At 43.3% G+C, this 21,247-nt stretch overlaps 2 protein-coding genes across 2 annotated transcripts; both read right to left on the bottom strand.

Annotated features, from left to right (window-relative positions):
* Window positions 1-263: 263 nt before the first annotated feature.
* tmem51b (transmembrane protein 51b) lies at window positions 264-12,908 on the bottom strand. Its single transcript, XM_029694767.1, has 3 exons — window positions 12,656-12,908; window positions 3,290-3,749; window positions 264-2,105 (listed from the first exon to the last, which is right to left on the bottom strand). The coding sequence occupies exons 2-3, from the start codon at window positions 3,688-3,690 to the stop codon at window positions 1,694-1,696; spliced, it is 813 nt and encodes a 270-aa protein (XP_029550627.1). The 5' UTR covers window positions 3,691-3,749; window positions 12,656-12,908; the 3' UTR covers window positions 264-1,693.
* A 271-nt stretch (window positions 12,909-13,179) lies between these two features.
* On the bottom strand, window positions 13,180-20,516 carry LOC115149828 (kazrin; the record flags this gene model as incomplete). Its single annotated transcript, XM_029692648.1, has 7 exons — window positions 13,180-15,064; window positions 15,196-15,313; window positions 15,431-15,597; window positions 15,791-15,892; window positions 19,571-19,802; window positions 19,889-20,007; window positions 20,298-20,516. Coding segments are annotated over 7 exons (1,116 nt in total), but the record flags the coding sequence as incomplete, so codon positions are not given.
* Window positions 20,517-21,247: the final 731 nt, after the last annotated feature.

Raw genomic sequence — 21,247 nt, 5'->3', positions numbered from 1 at the left:
AATTTACTAATGATGCTCTTTTCTGTTTTAATAGCGGGCATTAAGGGATCCACACATTAATGCTGGTGAGGAGGACAAATATAGTATAAGCCGCAAGAAAAGTGAAGATAAATGTGATCACTTATGACTTGGAATTTGACAATAGTTTTTTTGGGGAAAAAGTCCAACCAAGCAATCAGGGTAGATTCTTGTGTGAAGGTTATTTTAGCATTCTCAAATATGTTACATTAAGTATTAGTGCAAATATCATGCATGAACTTTTCTTTTTCAACTAATGTCTCAGGAACAACAGTCCGCACAACACCTGTGTACTGTCTGCTGGTCAGTCAGCTGAGATGAAGGTGCACAGATGGAGAGTGGCGCATGGCAGAATTTGAAGGTGAGTAGTCCTATGAAGACATGGACTGACTGCAACAATATTCTAAATTTTATCCTTTTTTCAATGATTTTGAAGCATATAACCATTGCTAATAGACCATACTGTCACCTCAGATGCAGTTGAAAATCAGTGTTGGACTGAAAGAGATGCATAAGTCGTCAGACACCACAGACAGAGCAAAGGAATGGAACATACAAAAGAGAAGACTGCGTCGTACAGTACTGAGCTTTTAAAAGTTGAGACTTGTGCTTTTTTTTTTTTTTTAGCTTTGAGATTCAATTGTTCAAGACAGTCAGTCAAAAGAACTCTGCTGAAAAGAAGCAGCGATTTGTGGGGGCAACTGAAGACATCATGTCTGATGTGGAGACAGACCCAGAGGACCCCGATGCATTTGTAATAACCTCCCCACCCTGGCGCTCCCCTGAGTTTGAGGACCTGATTGCATCAGCAGACCGAAGTTGAAGGGCCAAGCGCACTTATGGAGAGAAAAGGGAGGGGGGTGTCACACTGGCAGTCAGAATCTCTAGTCTCCAGAGGGTTAACACCCCATTATTTCCCTTATCCAAAACTTGGTGGAAAAACAGCTTTTGAGAGTTCAGAGATAAGTTACTTCGACTGGTATGGAAGTGGCTTCAGAGGTGTAAGGATCATTAGGAGTCTGAAACTAGGGTATTTGGTGCAGTGTGTCCTGTAGGGCAGGGTTGTGCGGTATCCAGGTTCTTACCTTCACACCATTCCTGTACCATACCGTGATATACAGTATTACCGGCAGTGAACACAAGGGGTGCTAGTTCTTTCCAAACGTAAAAAAGTCATTTGAAATCATAGAAATTTGACACACAAAACAAATTTAGGTAGCAGGGATCTTGATCCAGGAGGGGATCTTGCTGTAACCAAGAAGCTTGATCTTGCAAGCTAGCCACTTAGCAAGTTAGCAAACAAAATGAATAGCTGGCTCCATGAGCTGGATAATTTAGATAGTTAACTTCGATAGTTAACTTATAGTTATAAACAGTGGCGTAGCACCCCGTCAAACCTTCTGTAGGGCGATAGTTAAAAACACAGCCACAGTGTCCTAAACAGAGATCATAGTGCACATAAGGAAAATAATGCCCCTGAATAAATAAGTCTATAAACGAGTCAAAATGGAGCTGAGAAACATCTTGATTCAAAGAAACAATGTCTGGGTCTGCCTCAGGGTGATGGAGGAACACTCACAGCCAGGCCTCATTATTAGACATCTGATCTAGCAATAGTGTTGTTTTACTCAACATTGAAACAATGCTTTTAGTACTCCCAGGCTAGGGGATGCTGTCAGAACTCAGGCATCTTGTCGTCATACTGTGGTGGCGGAGTGATTGGTTCAATGGTCACCTTCGCATCAGTAGGGTTGCGAATGTTAAAACGCAAGTCCTTCAGATGGAGTTTCTCAGACATGATTCTGCGTACTCTGTTGGGGCGTAGTATCCGGCTGGCCCGGCTGCTGCTGTGGGGGTTGGCTGCAGCGGCGGGCTGGGGCTCAGGAGTGGGACTGCTAGGATGAGCCTCCTTAACTGGGGCAGCACTTGGTCCCTCCCCCTCGTTTTCCACAGCACTGATGAGGTCCTCGTAGGAAGGCAGCTGAGAGTTGCTCTGGCGTAAGTTGCTCTGGCGGATGGGGAACTGGCCACTGGTGACCGCTTCCTCATAGCTGGGCACGTTGTAGACTGGGACTGGCTCATCTAAACTGCAAAACAATGTACAGGGACACCGGTTTTAAATAAGTAACATGTCACATTTGAGCACTCATTTACCTTTCATGTTTTTTAAGGACACTAGAAATGCCTAAAATAGCTAAGTACTGCTTCTTACCTGATCATAATCCCCAAAACCTCTGTAGCAAGGACAATAAGAAGTTTTTGTATTGCCATGTTTTTGCTATTGTTGTTAACCTCACGAATGAGAGCCAATTGTAATGCAGGAAGTTGTACATACACAACAACAACTAGTCAAACTGGCCCGTTGTGGTAAAAAGCTTTGCAGCATCTCAGAGGTCAATGTTTGTTTGTTTCTCTCATGGATATGTATTCTTTAATTACTACTGGTATGTAATGACATTTGGTGCTAGTTTTGCAGGTGGAAATGTTGCATGTAGCTCCTTTAACTAGCTTGGATTGGGAGAGACTAGATAACTGGTGCTTTAATGGAACTGTGTCAATCAAAAGGGACAATTATAGGACATACAGTTATACAGGAACATTATCAGGAACATATTCATTTCCAGGCATCATCCTGGGAACTACAGTGAGCTCCAAAAGTATTGGCACAGTGAATTGTTCTTGTTTTGGCTCTGTGCTCCAGCACTTTGGATTTGAAATGATACAATGACTGAGGTTAAAGTGCAGACTGTCAGCTTTAAATTGATGGTATTTTCATCCATATCGGGTGAACCGTTTAGGTATTACAGCACTTTTTGTACATAGTCCCCCCCATGTGTTTTAAAGTAGTCCAAAGTTTAGTATTTGGTCCCATATTCCTAGCACGCAATGATTACATCAAGTAATATATTGTGGCATGTTGGAAGTGTTTAGAAACACATTCTATTCTTATTTACAATAAAAGGTGACTACAAAATTACACAATACATTATTTACCATTAATTTCTATTAGGCACAAAATAATCTCAAACACAACAAAAACAAAAAGCAAATGTATCCAACAAGTTTGTAGTCACAAGCTTGATGTATTCATTGTGTGCTATGAAATATGAGACCAAATACTTACCTTTTTACTACAATTCCCAATACTTTTGGAGCTCACTGTAAGTCATTTATGGGTTTATAGTGAAAACAAACCCTCTGAATCCCTTCTTGGATGATTCAAATCAATCACTGTTAGACAGTGATTATCTAAATCGATTGAAGTACTCACTTCTCTCCTGCCTCCCCAGCCACATTGTCCACGAAGCGGACTCCTACGGCCTGTGTCTCCTGTCTTCTCTGGTGCTTCATCCGCTTGTTCCTCACCCCCAGGCAGATAGACAGCAGCAGCATGGCCACCCCTGCCCCCACCAGCACATAGGCTATTGATAAGGTCTTCGCTGCTTCCTTGTCCTCCTTGCCATCCCCATCCTCACCATGGTGTGCTGGCACTGTTATACTGGAGTTGCCTGGAGTCTTGGTTGTCTGGGTAGCATCCCCGGGAACCATTGTCCACACAATCATGACGATGCCCAGGGCTATGAGCCCCACCCCAAGGGCACACAGGGCATACGAGGAGCCCGACCGGCTGATCCCATGGCTGGAGCTGGCTGGAACACCATTGGTACACATCCCCCCACCGAGTCCCACCACCCAACACTGTAGACTGGGGAGAGGAGACTTGTCCTAACCTGCAGTGTGGGAAAAAGGGGGGTGGTTCTCGCATTTAGTCAGGAGCAGGGGCATAGCAGTACAATAAAACCGGCAAAAGGCTAGACTAGCTGAAATCAGATGACAATGAACAACTTCCTGGGATAGACACAATGTGGCTGGGAAGGAGGCCAGAGCCAAAGCAGTTCAAGGTTTACATTAACCCGTGTTTTTGTTCTTCACAAACACATTTTACATAATAAAGAGTTGCTGGAATAGTGCCAACCAAAGAGAGCTGAATGATTATGTGAATGAGCCATTCATTGACCAAAAAGCACCTGGACAAAATGTAGGTTTAGGTCTAGAGACTACTGCAGTCAATTTCTAGGAAATCTTCCTGAAAGACTAGAACGTTTGAATAAAGGCTAGCCCTGCTGTTGAAAATGTATTGTTGGAGGTTAAATACTTCACTTTGTGAATGTTGGTATTTCCAGTGACAATATATTACCCAGTCAAAGTCCTGTATGTTTATTTGATGGTCTAGCCCTCCTAAATCATGCTAAACCAACATTACACCCCTAGGTTGCGTAATCAGGTTGTATTACTACAGCAATACAAACAGAGCATTGTTAACTTCTGGCACTTCCACTTGTTTCTCTCCAGTTTACAGGCAGCTAGAACTTGTCACAGTGTAATTTTCCGGAAGAGCACTTCACAATGTAGCTCAGTTGGTAGAGCATGGCGCATGCAACGCTAGGCAGTGGGTTCAATTCCCGGGAACACCCGTACATACATATTTGCACGCACGACTTAAGTCACCGAGAAAGACGTCTGCTAAATTGCATATATTATAAGGACATTCCATTTTGACAGCTTCAAAATGACAGACTCGTTTAATAGAGATATACCTCCATATCATGCTGTGAATCCTTGTTAATGTGGCAAATACCGAGTTTTTGCCCCTGCCCACAAGCCCGGAAACCTCTTTCTCAAAGCTATACGTTCTGCGCACGTTGAAAAAAATCTCTTTTGATTATTCAACTACAGTAAGTGAATTGCGGTAAAGGACTTTCATCATGGATCTCTGATCTGTACCACACAGAAATGCATAATTATGAATATGGTGGTGTATCCTAAATGGGTACACAAAAAAGGTATACACATGCAATATCCTCTTTGCATATTTGGGTATTATTCTACACACTGGCTATTATTTTAATGAACTCTGGCCCCAAAACAAGACCAAATTTGGTTGGTGTGGACTGGACCAAATCTGAACCAATCATAGACTATGTTTAACAAGTTTGGACGTCAAAGTACAGTACAGCTCAGAAAACTAGAGTTCGGTATAGTACTAAAGTAGAATATACTCTAGTTTTCTTGACTGTACTGAACTCTACTGTACAGTGCTGTGCTGTCCAAACTTGTGAACCCAACTGTAGCCAACTAAATTGCATAAATTCCATTACAGAAGGCAGAACAAAATTCCCCGAGACTAAATACAAGTGTTGATCTTATGTAGCTGGCAGGGGTCTTTACTTCAACATTGTGTTTTGATGCATTTCCAATACCTTTCAAAACGTTTTATGGTAGATGTTTTCTAAGACCTCTTTTCTATCTGTTTGACCAGAAATCAAAGCCTTTGCTTATTCCTAATTTTGAGGATGGAAAATGGTTGAAAAATGTATATATGTTTTAATTTATAAAAAATATAGACTATGAACTTTATATGTTGGTGCTCATGAGTCCTTTTACATGGAAATGACCACATGCTGCCTAGATAGCTGAATGTAAGTTTTGGATTGGGGCAAAAAAAAATCTGTGTTTTAACCACCAAGGTCCTACTAACTGCTCAGCTGAAGGTTGGTAGTGGAGCATAAGCATGTATCCGGACTGAAGGTTGGCAACCGAGCATGCATCCGGCCGGTAACCAGTCTGACAATGGGTGAGTTTGTTTTGAGTCGCCCGGCGCGTAATTATTCCTTAAGTTGTTTGTCAAATACTGCTTTAGACTGCCTACTGTTTGTGATGATACTCTTCATAGTTATGCTGCCATATAATGTAGTAGTGAGAATTGCCAATCTTCACAATGATGAGAAAAATAACAAATGGCTATTTTGACTGCCCGTCAGTGTTTTGCTTGTGTTTAATATGCTTGCCTAAAAAGCTGCATGTTTGCTTATGTTTGCTAGACTGCTTATGTCGTGCTTATGTTTGCATCTTTTACAACAGACAAAGTTTGGACGAACATGTCGTTTGTGTGCAACATGATAGCTGCATGAAGCCTGTCAACCCTTCTGAAAAAAAGAACTTAAAAGCGTTCTAGCAAGAGGCATGGAATGCATAGTTCCCATTCTTCCCTCTCTCCCCCTCTTTCTCCCACCTCCCTTCCCCCTTCTTCCTTTTCTCCTTCTCCCACTTATAGGTCTTTAGTGTACAACATGAAGTTTCCCTTCCATGTCAAGGAGGGGGAAGCAGCAGTGGAGCAATCAGCAGAAGCTATGTAGGCAGCGAAGTGGGCAGCAGCTAAGGCCTCCCGAGTGGCAGTGGCACAGCGGTCTAACACTTCGATCACACCGGCAACGCCCTAGGGGAAAATAGTACGCAGCATCATCTTGATATGTATGCAACAAAAGTTTAACGTTCACCTTCTGTTACCATCTCTGTCAAGCCGTCTACGCATACAGTCTGACGCATACGTTCGGTAAATCCAAGGTATGCACCACACCGAACGCACTGCAACTGCCTCTGCAACGCAATGTAATTCTGGTGTACCAAAAAGCAATTACGCTGTCGGCACTGCAGTGCTAGAGACGTTACTACAGACCAGGGTTCATTCCCAGGCTGTGCCACAACCGGCCGTCGCCGGGAGTACCATAGGACGGTGCACAATTGGCCCAGCGTCGTCCGGATTATGGGAGGGTTTGGCTCCTAGCGCTCTAGCAACTCCTTGTAGCAGGCCGGGTGCCTGCAGGCTGACCACGGTCGCCAGTTAAAGGTGTTTCCTCTGACACATTGATGCGGCTGGCTTCCGGGTTAAGCTGGCGGGTGTTAAGAAGCGCGGGTAGGCGGGTCATGTTTTGGTGGACGCATGACTCCACCTTCGCCTCTCCCGAGCAGCAATGAGACAACATTGAGAATTGGGGAGAAAATGGGTTAAGAAAATATATAACAATCTCTGTATCATTAGCCAGAAAATCTGGAACCGCAGCCATATTAAATTGTTTGACTTGTTGGATGACTTTAAGAGGTGCTTGGGGTGGGAATAAAAGACCGGTTTTGAAAAGTGTGAATTGCTTCACATTACAGGTGTTAACATGCACTAAAACATTACAGGTGTTAACGTGCACTAAAACATTACAGGTGTTAACGTGCACTAAAACGTCAGTATCCTAGAAAGGAATGACAAATTGTACTGTGAAGGATGGCAGTTGAAGGCAAGCAGTGCACATTACCATGAAACAATTATTGACATGAAAGTGATGAGACAATATCAGAAGCATGAATGTATGATAAGCCTTCTATTTGCAACAGTGGCTAGGCCTTCAGGTACACTACAACAAATATACAGTGGCTTCAGAAAGCATTCATACCCCTTGACTTAGTCCACAATGATCAACAACCAATTTGACAGAGTTGAAGAATTTTGAAAAGAATAATGTGCAAATGTTTTACAATCCAGGTGTGGAAAGCTCTTAGACTGTAATCGCTGTAATCGCTGCCAAAGGTGCTTCTACAAAGTATTGTCTCAGGGGTGTCAATACTTATGTAAATTATATATTTCTGTATTTAAGGTTCAATATATTTGAAGCATTTTCTAAAAACATGTTTTCACTTTGTCATTGGGGTGAATTGTGTGTAGATGGGTGAGAAAAATTGATATTTAATCAATTTTGAATTCAGGCTTTAAAGCCTTAAATACAGAAATATATAATTTACATAAGTATTGACACCCCTGAGATAATACTTTGTAGAAGCACCTTTGGCAGCGATTACAGCGATTACAGTCTAAGAGCTTTCCACACTTGGATTGTAAAACATTTGCACATTATTCTTTTCAAAATTCTTCAACTCTGTCAAATTGGTTGTTGATCATTGCTAGACAACCATTCAGGTCTTGCCATAGATTTAAGTCAAAACTGTAACTCGGCCACTTAGGAACATTCACTGTCTTCTTGGTAAGCAACTCCAGTTTAAATTTAGCCTTGTGTTTTAGGTTATTGTTCTGCTGAAAGGGGAATACATCTCTCAGTGTCTAGTGGAAAGCAGACTGATGTAAATAGTCCGGGTGGCCATTTGATTAATTGTTCAGCAGTCTTATGGCTTGGGGGTAGATGCTGGTAAGGAGCCTTTTGGTCCTAGACTTGGCGCTCCGGTACCGCTTGACATGCGGTAGCAGAGAGAACAGTCTATGACTTGGGTGACGGAGTCCTTGACAGTTTTTTGGGCCATCCTCTGACACCGCCTAGTATATAGGTCCTGGATGACAGGAAGCTTGGCCCCAGTGATGTTCTGGGCCGTACGCACTACCCTCTGTAGCGCCTTCAAATCAAATGTTATTTGTCACATGTGGCGAATACCACAGGTGTAGACATTACAGTGAAATGCTTACTTACAAGCCCTTAACCAACAATGCAGTTAAGAAAAATAAGTGTTAAGTAAAAAATAGATACAGTTGAAGTCGGAAGTTTACATACACTTATGTTGGAGTCATTAAAACTCGCTTTTCAACCACTCCACAAATTTCTTGTTAAGAAACTATAGTTTTGGCAAGTCGGTTAGGACATCTACTTTGTGCATGACACAAGTAATTTTTCCAACAATTGTTTACAGACAGATTATTTCACTTATAATTGTCACAGTTGTCGTATGAAGTGGACCAAAACGCAGCGGGAGTGTGTATACTCATCTTTTTATTAGGCAGAAAGAAGGAAAAACAAAACACACACGTATACAAAAACAACGACGATAAACAGTCCTGTAAGGCTTACAGCTATACAAGGAACAACTACCCACAAAATCCCATAGAAAAACACCCCTCTAAAATAGGACCTTCAATTAGAAGCAACTAGGAGCAGCTGCTTCCAATTGAAGGTCAACCCAACAAACACCACATAGAAATAGACATACTAGAACTAACATAGGAATATACTAACATAGAACATAACCAAAAAACCCGGGAACACTAAACAAACACCCCTCTACCTAAACACATAGCCCAACAACCCCGAAACACTCTAAACAAATACTCCCTGCCACGTCCTGACCAAACTATAATAACAAATAACCCCTTTACTGGTCAGGACGTGACAGTACCCCCCCCCCCCCCAAAGGTGCAGACCCCGGATGCACCTCACACAAAAATAAACCCCCCCAACTAAAGGGAGGGAAGGGAGGGTGGCTACCGTCACCGACGGTTCCCGTGCGACCCCCCCCCCCAATCCTCCTACTGTGGAGGTGGCTCAGGCTCTGGCCTTAGTCCCCCATCTAACCTGTCCACCCCCGCTGAATACCTCGGGCTGAAGCACGTCACTGTAGACCTCGGGCTGAAGCGCTTCGCTGTAGACCTCGGGCTGAAGCGCGTCGCTGTAGACCTCGGGCTGAAGCGCGTCGCTGTAGACCTCGGGCTGAAGCGCGTCTCTGGCTGCGCCGATTCTGGACTGTAGGGCGACTCTCGCTGCGCCGATTCCGGACTGTAGGGCGACTCTCTCTGCGCCGATTCCGGACTGTAGGGCGACTCTCGCTGCGCCGATTCCGGACTGTGGGCCGTCTCTCTCGGTTCCGGACTGTGGGCCGTCTCTCTCGGTTCCGGACTGTGGGCCGTCTCTCTCGGTTCCGGACTGTGGGCCGTCTCTCTCGGTTCCGGACTGTGGGCCGTCTCTCTCGGTTCCGGACTGTGGGCCGTCTCTCTACGGGGCACTGTCGCCGGAAGCTCTGGACGGGGCACTGTCGCCGGACACTCTGGACGGGGCACTGTCGCCGGACACTCTGAAAGGGGCACTGTCGCCGGACACTCTGAAAGGGGCACTGTCGCCGGACACTCTGAAAGGTGCACTGTCGCCGGACACTCTGAAAGGGGCACTGTCGCCGGACACTCTGAAAGGGGCACTGTCGCCGGACACTCTGAAAGGGGCACTGTCGCCGGACACTCTGAAAGGGGCACTGTCGCCGGACACTCTGAAAGGGGCACTGTCGCCGGACACTCTGAAAGGGGCACTGTCGCCGGACACTCTGGACGAGGACTGCGCACTGAAAGCCTCGTGCGTGGTGCTGGCTTTGGAAGTGCCAGACTGGAAACACGCACCTCAGGGCTAGTGCGAGGAGCAGGAGTAGGACGAGTTGGACTGGGCTGACGCACTGGAGGCCTGGTGTGTGGTGCTGGTAGTGGAGGTACCAGACTTGAGACACCCTCCCCAAGGCTAGTGCGAGGAGCGGGAACAGGGCATCCTGGACTGGGCTGATGCACTGAAGGCCTGGTGCGTGGTGCTGGCTTTGGAGACGCCAGACTGGATACACGCACCTCAAGGCTAGTGCGGGGAGCGGGAACAGGATACACTGGGCCGTGAAGGTGTACTGGTGGTCTTGAGCGCAGTACTGGCACCACCCTTACTGGCTGGATGCCCGCTTCCCCCTCGCAAATGCAGGACGCTGGCACCGCGCACACCGGCCTGTGAATGCTCGGCCTCGACACCGTGCGCATCACCCCATAGCACGGGGCCTGACCAGTAACATGCTGCCTCCGGTAAGCACGGGGAGTTGGCTTGGGGCTTAACCCTGGCCCAGCCAAACTACCCGTGTGCCCCCCCAAAAAAATGTATTGGGTTTGCCTCTCAGGCTTCCATGCCAGTCGTATTCCAATATACCAGTCCCGGTCCTCTCCAGCCTTCCTCCATGGTCCCTCTCCGGCTAAAATCTCCTCCCAAGTCCACGACTCACAATAACTCCTTTCTAGCTCCTTACCCCGCTGCTTGGTCCGTTGGTGGTGGGAAGTTCTGTAACGGTCGTCGTATATAGTGGACCAAGGCGCAGCGGGTTGAGTGCTCATTTTAAACTTTATTTGAGACACGTAACAACAAAACGAACGAACGCACAGTATTACAGGCTAAACACAGCAGTGCAAAAATAACTTCCCACAAAACCCATTACAAAAACACCCCTCTATATAGGACCTTCAATCAGAGGCAACAAGGAACAGCTGCCTCCAATTGAAGGTCCATCCAATAACTCTAAACATAGAACTAAAAAAACTAGACCAGAACATAGAAATATACTAACATAGAACATAACCAAAAACCCCGGAACACTCTAAACAAACACCCCTCTACCTAAACACATAGCCCAACAACCCCGAAACACTCTAAACAAATACCCCCTGCCACGTCCTGACCAAACTATAATAACAAATAACCCCTTTACTGGTCAGGATGTGACAGACAGACTATATTTAGTTGAAAAAATAATAATAATACATCAGAACATGTTTATTGCCTCTTAAGTGAAGAGAAAAATATTAATAATACAATTGGGGGAAAGAAATGTGTGTTATTGAAAATTGTGTGTTATGCAGGTTGAGTAAACAAATGTGATGTGACGTGTAGTTACATAGAAAAGTAGTTTTCTTTTAAAGGAAGGAAGATGTGTTGTTATGTGTTAATAACATTTAGACTACGTTACCCAGCAGGCTATGCGGGGGCAGGTGGTTGAAGACTGCCTTGCATGGCTAAACAAGGAGTTTTCTAGTGGAATTATATGTTCATTAAAAGTAGTTAAACCTACACCCTGGTTTGTCATTATACAAGGAACAAACATAACGCCCAGATCCTCAAAAAGTTCTACAGCTGCACCATTGAGAGCATCCTGACCGGTTGCATCACTGCCTGGTATTGGTAACTGCTCGGCATCTGACCGTAAGGCGTTACAGAGGGTAGTGCGTACAGCCCAGTACATCACTGGGGCCAAGCTTCCTGCAATCCAGGACCAATATAATAGGCAGTGTCAGAGGAAGGCCCATAAAATTGTCAGAGACTCCAGTCACCCAAGTCATAGACTGTTTTCTCTGCTACCGCACGGCAAGCGGTACCGGAGCGCCAAGTCTAAGACCAAAAGGCTCCTTAACAGCTTCTACCCCCAAGCCATAAGACTGCTGAACAATTAATCAAATGGCCACCAGACTATTACATTGACCCCCCCCCCCCCCCATTTGTACACTGCTGCTATTCTCTGTTTATTATCTATGCATAGTCACTTTATCCCTCCCTACATGTATAAATTACCTCTAACCTGTACCCCCAGACACTGACTTAGTACCCCCTGTATATAGCCTCGTTATTGTTACGTTATTATGTTACTTTTTATTATTTTTTACTTTAGTTCATTTGGTAACTCTTCTTGAACTACACTGTTGGTTAAGGGCTTGTAAGTAAGCATTTCACTGTAAGGTCTACACTCGTTGTATTCGGAGCATGTGACAAATAAAGTTTGATTTGATTTACTTGCTGTAATGCAATATGCTTTGTGAACTTCACTGGACAGAGGCTGCTATCCGGTTTCGTGAAGAAACAAAGGTGTGGTTGAATTTATTCTGCCACTGTCTTCTTATTGTCTCGGCCTTAGTTCATATGCCTTGCCACGGTGATATATAGGCCTAAGTTATAGATCACACAACGCAATAATCACAACACGTACAGTATGCCCTTTTTTTCTGGCCTGGCTTCCCCAGTTATTTTACCCACGCACCTCTACTGAAGTGGGCAGCCAGGAACTTAAAAGGAGGAACTAAAATCATGTTACCAACTCTGTCGCATTATGTCACCTTGACATCTGGTCATTAGAGACAAACTTCTATTTTGTGTTATCAGATAACACTAATACATGACATACTTATAATAAAGTTAGTCTGAAGAACAGTGCTCCAAATGTCAAGGTGAATTGCAATTTGAGACCTTACCTGTTTCAGCCGTGAACGCTCAACGACCAATGACTTCCCTCCAAGTCGAATACCTGATATATATCGCAGGTGTTTTCAAGATGACGATATCGCTGCCCCAATATGCATAATGTAATCCCGCTTTGAAAGCTTTATTAACTAACGTGTGTATTTCCTCCGATGATAGTCGCTATAGAATTCAAGGAATATGTTAAACAGGAACTTTATCCAAATTCCAACCAGAGTGAAACCCCCTCCGGTTGTAAAGTGTTATTAAGTTAACCCTTTGCTGCCTCCTTGCTATTATGTCGCACGTGTGAACGCGACTATACCGCACGTAGACGGACGTTCATAAAGCGCGTTTATGATGGATTTCCCCCATAAACTCAAATAAACGTGGATTGACAATTGTGTTCCCCTAAATAGGCCTGTCTGAAAAGTGTCTGAGCAGACTACATCCAAATGAAAACGAAACGAATGCAATTAGACCTTTCTCGATGTTCTTATGTACTCATAATAAACTGCAATAATGTGCATTTCTGATAGCGTTTATATCTTTATTATTGAGTAGGCCTACACAAAACACAAGTAATGTATTGTAGTTCATGTACAGTAGTTTCAAAAATGTTTTTTTCAGCAGTGGCACATGTACAGTACATAATTACTTCATAAACACCAATATGAAAACAAACAATATAAACTCCGACCTCTTTCTCATTTCATGGAAATTGCCAGTCTTTTCTGTTGTTAGTAGTCTGACTATATGTATGTGATATGCTAGATTGAAAGTAGATTGTTTTACGCCACAACAAATCAACGATTGAGTGTGTGTTTCCTGTAACGCATAAGCCTTTGATATTCAAACCACATCTTACACCCACATTTGACTAGTTTGAACTAGCCTAATGTTCCCACTTTGTATGTCTTTCTGACTATGTTCACCAGGGTGCAGGGGTTGGTTTTTGTAGGAGATCGCCAGAGCTGATATACCTGTTTTCTTCTGGTTCTATTCCCCCTCCAGCTGTTTGAAGATGTGATATGGTTGTGGAATGTTCTGGTGAAATACTCTACTATTGTACTGTATACTCATGCACTCTGAGTTAATGATGATAAAACAGATTTCCCTTGACATCCTGGCCTACGTAAACATTCTACCCCATGGCGACCTTCATTATCCGTAATGCAAACTGTACAAATATTTACAATATTATAATCACTGAGAGACAGCAAAATCTTATCTTAAATCTTAATCTTATAATGAATTGAATATTAGAATGTAATATTTTACCATATTTACAATGAAATTAAAAGACTCCTTTGCAAATAACAAACAATAGAGTTTAATTCAACAATATGAAAAGCTGTGTGGCCTCTAGTTTCTAGGAATTTTCCCAGCATGTTTACACGGAATTGTATTATATTTCTGACAAACATAACAAACTGTAGTCTGTACCACTTGGCCATATTTGAGCTATTTGAACAAATTGCAAGCTCTGCTATAGCATTTGGAATTTTCCAGACTCCCCCACTCCCCCACCTTATTCTCCTGATGGCTGTTGTCTTAACTCAAGGCCAGTTATCTCTCACAATATGGAATGTAATTATAAACTTACATGGAACCCAGGGAATGGCTGGTTCTGAAGATATGGGTTCCAAGTTCCAGACAAGTAGTGGACATCTGCAACTGATTTGAGCCAGGAAACCCAGGCAGGCCGGGCCGTAATCACTTTCCTGCATAGGGAGGCCGGCCAGGCCAGGCAGTGAGATATATGAAACGGGGCATGGACGTCAAAGGACCGAGACATCAGGCGTACTTCTTCTCTCCAGAGATCCTGGCCAAAGTGAATGATCATCCTACTGACATGGCAACAGGAACAGACCACTTTCACCCTCCAGGGACTTTTGATACGCAGCAACACATTATTACCATAATGTTCCTTGATATATGTTACAAGAGATGCCTTGTTTAAAGAAAAGCTGTGATGGTCATTCTTTGAAAGGAAACATACCACCAGTTTTCCTGCAAAGTGGAGCTTTGAATGTTACAACATGTTTATAGTTTTCTCCTATTCAAACATAAGGCATTGTCCACTGATATATTGACATTTACTTTAGAACAATAAATACAATGTTTCTGAAATTGAAAATAAAATGGTCAATTCCAAAAATGAAGATTTTGATTTATTTTAGATTGTCAAAAAACAACAATTCTGTTGATATTGAATGCTTTTCACCTGGAGTTAACCACCTGTATCCCCCACAGGGCACAGTTCAGACATTGGTGATCTCAACACTCTTGTAGGTGTGCATGGGACTTCCCTTTGTCCTGGGCACAGCCTGCACCCGTGCCTCTCTGGGCAGAGATCCACAGCTGCCATGGTAACCAAGGCCCCGTCCAATGGCGATCTTTGGGTTAAACCGAAGAGGACTCTGGGAAAATGAGAGGAAGAATAAGTCAAAACAGAATTCATACCCAGTTGAACAGTCCAGCCTAATTTTGATTAACTACCATTTGTCGAGACATCTTCATAAATACAATTGTTAAAGTAGCTTCTTCTTACCTTGCCTGACCTTCGTCTCATAGACACTATCTCCTCGTTATAGCGGCTAACAGCAGAAGGGGATTGTGGTGGGGCTCCCGTTCCCGGCACTTCACAATCCTGCTCCACACAAGTTTGCCTACAAGGGGTAGGAAGAAGGGAAGAGTCAATTAACTTCACTGCTGTAAATTCAACAAAACATTCTACTTATTGCCAAGGAGCTTAAAAACATAAATGATATAGGGAGACCAATCACCTGGCAGGGATGGAGAGAGCCTTCATCTCCTCATACATGTGCCGATGAAGCATATGTTTGTGGCTGGGGATTCCTAGGGCCTTGGCCATGGCATCTGCATCAAATGAGGGGTCCAGAGCCAGCACAGCACCATGGACTCCCCTGCCATGAAGACTGTCAGCATACTCCTGACCAGTGAGACATAGGGACATAATGTTATCCAACAAGAACAATGGCAAACAAACAACTTGGCTAAATTTGCCTCAATCTCCCCTAACAGGATCTATACAGTGTATACACCAGTCTATTGGCACAAAACGGAGACAGTCTGAATGGAATCCAGGTGCATTCTGATGTTTCTGTACTAGGAAAAGGACCCACTTTTAGGTCTATGTCTCTGATCCACTTTATGACTCTGTGGCAAGTCCAAACCACTGGGTCCTGGTCCTTGTGCTCACACTGGGCTCGGCGAGCCTCCAGGACCTGCACACCAACAACACACACATACTGCACTGTTAATATACAGTTATAATACAGTACGGTTACTACTGTACAGTTACAATAGTAAAGTTACTACTGTACGGTTACAACAGTACGGTTACTACTGTACTTATACTACTGTACTGTTACAACAGTACGATTACTACTGTACTTATACTACTGTACGGTTACTACTGTATGATTACTACTATACTGTTACTACTGTACTTATACTACTGTACGGTTACTACTGTACGGTTACTACTCTACGGTTACTACTGTACGGTTACAACAGTACGATTACTACTGTACTTATACTACTGTACGGTTACAACAGTACGGTTACTACTGTACGGTTACTACTGTACAGTTACTACTGTATGATTACTACTGTACGGTTACTACTGTACGATTACTACTATACTGTTACTACTGTACTTATACTAATGTACGGTTACAACAGTACGGTTACTACTGTACTTATACTACTGTACGGTTACAACAGTACGGTTACTACTGTACGGTTACTACTGTACGGTTACTACTGTACGGTTACTACTGTACTGTTACTACTGTACGGTTATTACTGTACAGTTACTACTGTATGATTACTACTGTACGGTTACTACTGTACGGTTACTACTGTACAGTTACTACTGTATGATTACTACTGTATGATTACTACTGTACGGTTACTACTGTACGGTTACTACTGTACAGTTACTACTGTATGATTACTACTGTACGGTTACTACTGTACGGTTACTACTGTACAGTTACTACTGTATGATTACTACTGTACGGTTACTACTGTACGATTACTACTATACTGTTACTACTGTACTTATACTACTGTACGGTTACAACAGTACGGTTACTACTGTACAGTTACTACTGTATGATTACTACTGTACGGTTACTACTGTACGATTACTACTATACTGATACTACTGTACTGTTACTACTGTACGATTACTACTGTACTTATACTACTGTACGGTTACAACAGTACGGTTACTACTGTATGATTACTACTGTACGGTTACAACAGTACGGTTACTACTGTACTTATACTACTGTACGGTTACTACTGTACGATTACTACTGTACTGTTACTACTGTACTGTTACTACTGTATGATTACTGCTATACTCTTACTACTGTACTTATACTACTGTACGGTTACTACTGTACGATTACTACTGTACAGTTACTACTGTACAGTTACTACTGTACGGTTACTACTGTACGATTACTACTATACTTATACTACTGTACGGTTACTACTGTACGATTACTACTGTACTGTTACTACTATACTGTTACTACTGTACGATTACTACTGTACTTATACTACTGTACGGTTACTACTGTACGGTTACTACTGTACGGTTACTACTGTACGATTACTACTATACTTATACTACTGTACGGTTACTACTGTACGATTACTACTATACTGTTACTACTGTACGGTTACAACAGTACGGTTACTACTGTACGGTTACTACTGTACGGATACTACTGTACTTATACTACTGTACGGTTACTACTGTACGGTTACTACTATACTGTTACTACTGTACGGTTACAACAGTACGGTTACTACTATACTGTTACTACTGTACTGTTACTACTGTACGGTTACTACTGTACGGTTACTACTGTACAGTTACTACTGTACGGTTACTACTGTACTTATACTACTGTACGGTTACTACTGTACGATTACTACTATACTGTTACTACTGTACGGTTACAACAGTACGGTTACTACTGTACTGTTACTACTGTACGGTTACTACTGTACAGTTACTACTGTACGATTACTACTGTACGGTTACTACTGTACAGTTACTACTGTATGATTACTACTGTACGGTTACTACTGTACGGTTACTACTGTACGATTACTACTATACTGTTACTACTGTACGGTTACTACTGTAAGGTTACTACTGTACGGTTACAACAGTACGGTTACTACTGTACGGTTACTACTGTACGGTTACTACTGTACGGTTACAACAGTACGGTTACTACTGTACGGTTACTACTGTACGGTTACTACTGTACGGTTACAACAGTACGGTTACTACTGTACGGTTACTACTGTACGGTTACTACTGTACGGTTACAACAGTACGGTTACTACTGTACGGTTACAACAGTACGGTTACTACTGTACGGTTACTACTGTACGGTTACTACTGTACTGTTACTACTGTACCGTTACTACTGTACGGTTAAAACAGTACGGTTACTACTGTACGGTTACTACTATACTGTTACTACTGTACGGTTACTACTGTATGGTTACTACTGTACAGTTACTACTGTGCTGTTACTACTGTACGGTTACTACTGTACGGTTACTACTGTACGGTTACTACTGTACGGTTACAACAGTACGGTTACTACAGTACTGTTACTACTGTACGGTTACTACTGTACTGTTACTACTGTACGGTTACAACAGTACGGTTACTACTGTACTGTTACTACTGTACGGTTACAACAGTACTGTTACTACTGTACGGTTACTACTGTACTGTTACTACTGTACGGTTACTACTGTACTGTTACTACTGTACGGTTACTACTGTACGGTTACAACAGTACGGTTACTACAGTACTGTTACTACTGTACGGTTACTACTGTACTGTTACTACTATACTGTTACTACTGTACGGTTACTACTGTACTGTTACTACTGTACGGTTACTACTGTATGGTTACAACAGTACTGTTACTACTGTACGGTTACTACTGTACTGTTACTACTGTACGGTTACAACAGTACGGTTACTACTGTACTGTTACTACTGTACGGTTACTACTGTACGGTTACTACTGTACGGTTACAACAGTACTGTTACTACTGTACGGTTACTACTGTACGGTTACTACTGTACGGTTACTACTGTACTGTTACTACTGTACTGTTACTACTGTACGGTTACAACAGTACGGTTACTACAGTACTGTTACTACTGTACGGTTACTACTGTACTGTTACTACTGTACGGTTACTACAGTACTGTTACTACTGTACGGTTACTACTGTATGGTTACAACAGTACTGTTACTACTGTACGGTTACTACTGTACTGTTACTACTGTACTGTTACTACTGTACGGTTACTACTGTACGGTTACTACTGTACGGTTACTACTGTACGATTACTACTGTACGGTTACTACTGTACGGTTACAACTGTACTGTTACTACTGTACTGTTACTACTGTACTGTTACTACTGTACTGTTACTACTGTACGGTTAGTACTGTACGGTTACTACTGTACGATTACTACTGTACGGTTACAACTGTACGGTTACTACTGTACGATTACTACTGTACGGTTACTACTGTACGGTTACTACTGTACGATTACTACTGTATGATTACTACTGTACGGTTACAACAGTACTGTTACTACTGTACTGTTACTACTGTACGGTTACTACTGTACGATTACTACTGTACGGTTACAACAGTACTGTTACTACTGTACTGTTACTACTGTACTGTTACTACTGTACTGTTACTACTGTACGGTTACTACTATACTGTTACTACTGTACGGTTACTACTGTAATCACTCCCCAAACACACCGGGAGGAGAGGATGAGAGGTCACTCTAATGTCACAGTATTGATAATGAACACAGGTCTGACCTCTTTGTCGAAGTTGAGCAATTGCAGGAGCTGGATGGCCAGGAGCAGGCTGGTTTGGTGGGACTGGGTGGTGATGTTCAGGAGTCTCTCCAGGTCTCGTCGGCTGAGGGAGTTGAGAACCCGGCCGTCCACCAGTTGGCTTTGGAAGGCTTGGGAATACTGGGGCAACCCGACGTCACTCAACCAAGATTTGGCAACCCAATGATGGTCCATTTCAGCAGCCTTTGATAGCCTAACATTTGAGACGGTCATACTCAGCAATTTGTGTGCATACATGCCTGTTTGTGTGTGTGTGTGTGTGTGGATGTTCCAGCTCACCCCTGGCCAGCCTCTGCCTCCCTGTAGTCCTCGATGGCGAGGCGTAGCTTCCTGCGGTGCATGGGGTTACTGATGCCCAGTCCCAGCTCCAGGTCCTCGTCTGTCAGCCCCAGCAGCACCTGCAGCCAGGGGACACCCACCCAGAGCACTCTTCTCATCAATCTACACCTCCACTGCACAGCACTCACAGACTAAGGCACAAACATGCAAGCAAGCATGGACGAGGAAATACTAGATCTAACGCAGATTCTATGAGGGAGGAAAGCATGCCGAAATCACGGTTTTCCTGGGAAGATGAGGGATTCTTAGTAACGCTGCTACTGTCATTACAAGCTTTGTAAAAACAAGTCCGGAAATCAGACTTAAAGTGGATGTGTACTTGTTACATGTTGAAGCGTGGAGGCCATACCTTCCCACTTTTGACGTTTTCCGAGCAAGCACGAAGGTACATGGACATTGCCATGACAACCTCCAGCCAGGCTTGTACCGCCCCTGCCTTCCACAGTGACATGGGCATGTTCCGAATGAGCTCCATCTGCTGGAGGCGGTCCAGCTGCTCCTCTCCGTCTGATAGGCTGTGTTGTTGTGTTGATAGGCTGGAGAGGCTGTCAGAGTCTGTCAGGATTGGTCAGGGGAAGTAGAGGTACAGGACAGGGGAGGGGTTTGGGGTCAAAGGAATTGAGAGGCAAAAATGACTCATCCAACTCAAATGTAACAGTAGAAAAGGGAGGATATATAACTGTGTACCTAGGATATTACTAACGTCCCTCTGTAAAATGTTGACATGCCTACAATATGTACCGTCTACTGAAACACATGGGACTGTTGGACAACTCCCATCAACCTGTACAATGTCCCCCGGCATCTAACATCAAACATGCCATTTCATGACAGGAGTATTAGCGATTGACTGACAGAGGGTCTCAAACAAGAGACCAGGAAAGTGTAAAAACCGCTTTAGGACTATTACGAACAGTCAGCCAATGCTCTATGTAGCCAGAAGATGGTGCCAGAGTAATTCACAACAGCCGTGTATTATTGAGGTCTCTCTATAGTCTAGAGTACTGATTCGATGCCATAATGAGGACATTAATGAATGGCTCATCACACTACAATTTATATTACAAAGTGAGAACCGGTGCCACAACTGAGCAGGTGACTCAAGCATTGACAAATACAGGAAAACCTTTTTTAAATACAACTATTAGTATGCATTTCCTAAAGTCAGTCTATGGTTTTACTGTTCAGCAAATTCTGTGTGGATTGGGTTAAGGTTTGAGTTTGAATGTCTGAGTTTGAATGATCGGGTGGGCATGGAGTGACTTTTAGTCACTAGGGGCAAATATTAAATATTGAGAA

Source organism: Salmo trutta, chromosome 16, assembly GCF_901001165.1.
Source record: "Salmo trutta chromosome 16, fSalTru1.1, whole genome shotgun sequence".
Lineage (NCBI taxonomy): Eukaryota > Metazoa > Chordata > Actinopteri > Salmoniformes > Salmonidae > Salmo > Salmo trutta.
Note: the sequence above shows the minus strand (reverse complement) of the source record. Positions and strands in the feature narration are given on the sequence as shown.

Coding starts and splice junctions, on each gene's coding strand:
- tmem51b (XM_029694767.1), bottom strand. CDS start 3,690: ATGTGTACCAATGGTGTTCCAGCCAGCTCCAGCCATGGGATCAGCCGG. Junction 2,106..3,289: donor GCTGGGGAGGCAGGAGAGAA/GTGAGTACTTCA, acceptor ATTGTTTTGCAG/TTTAGATGAGCCAGTCCCAG.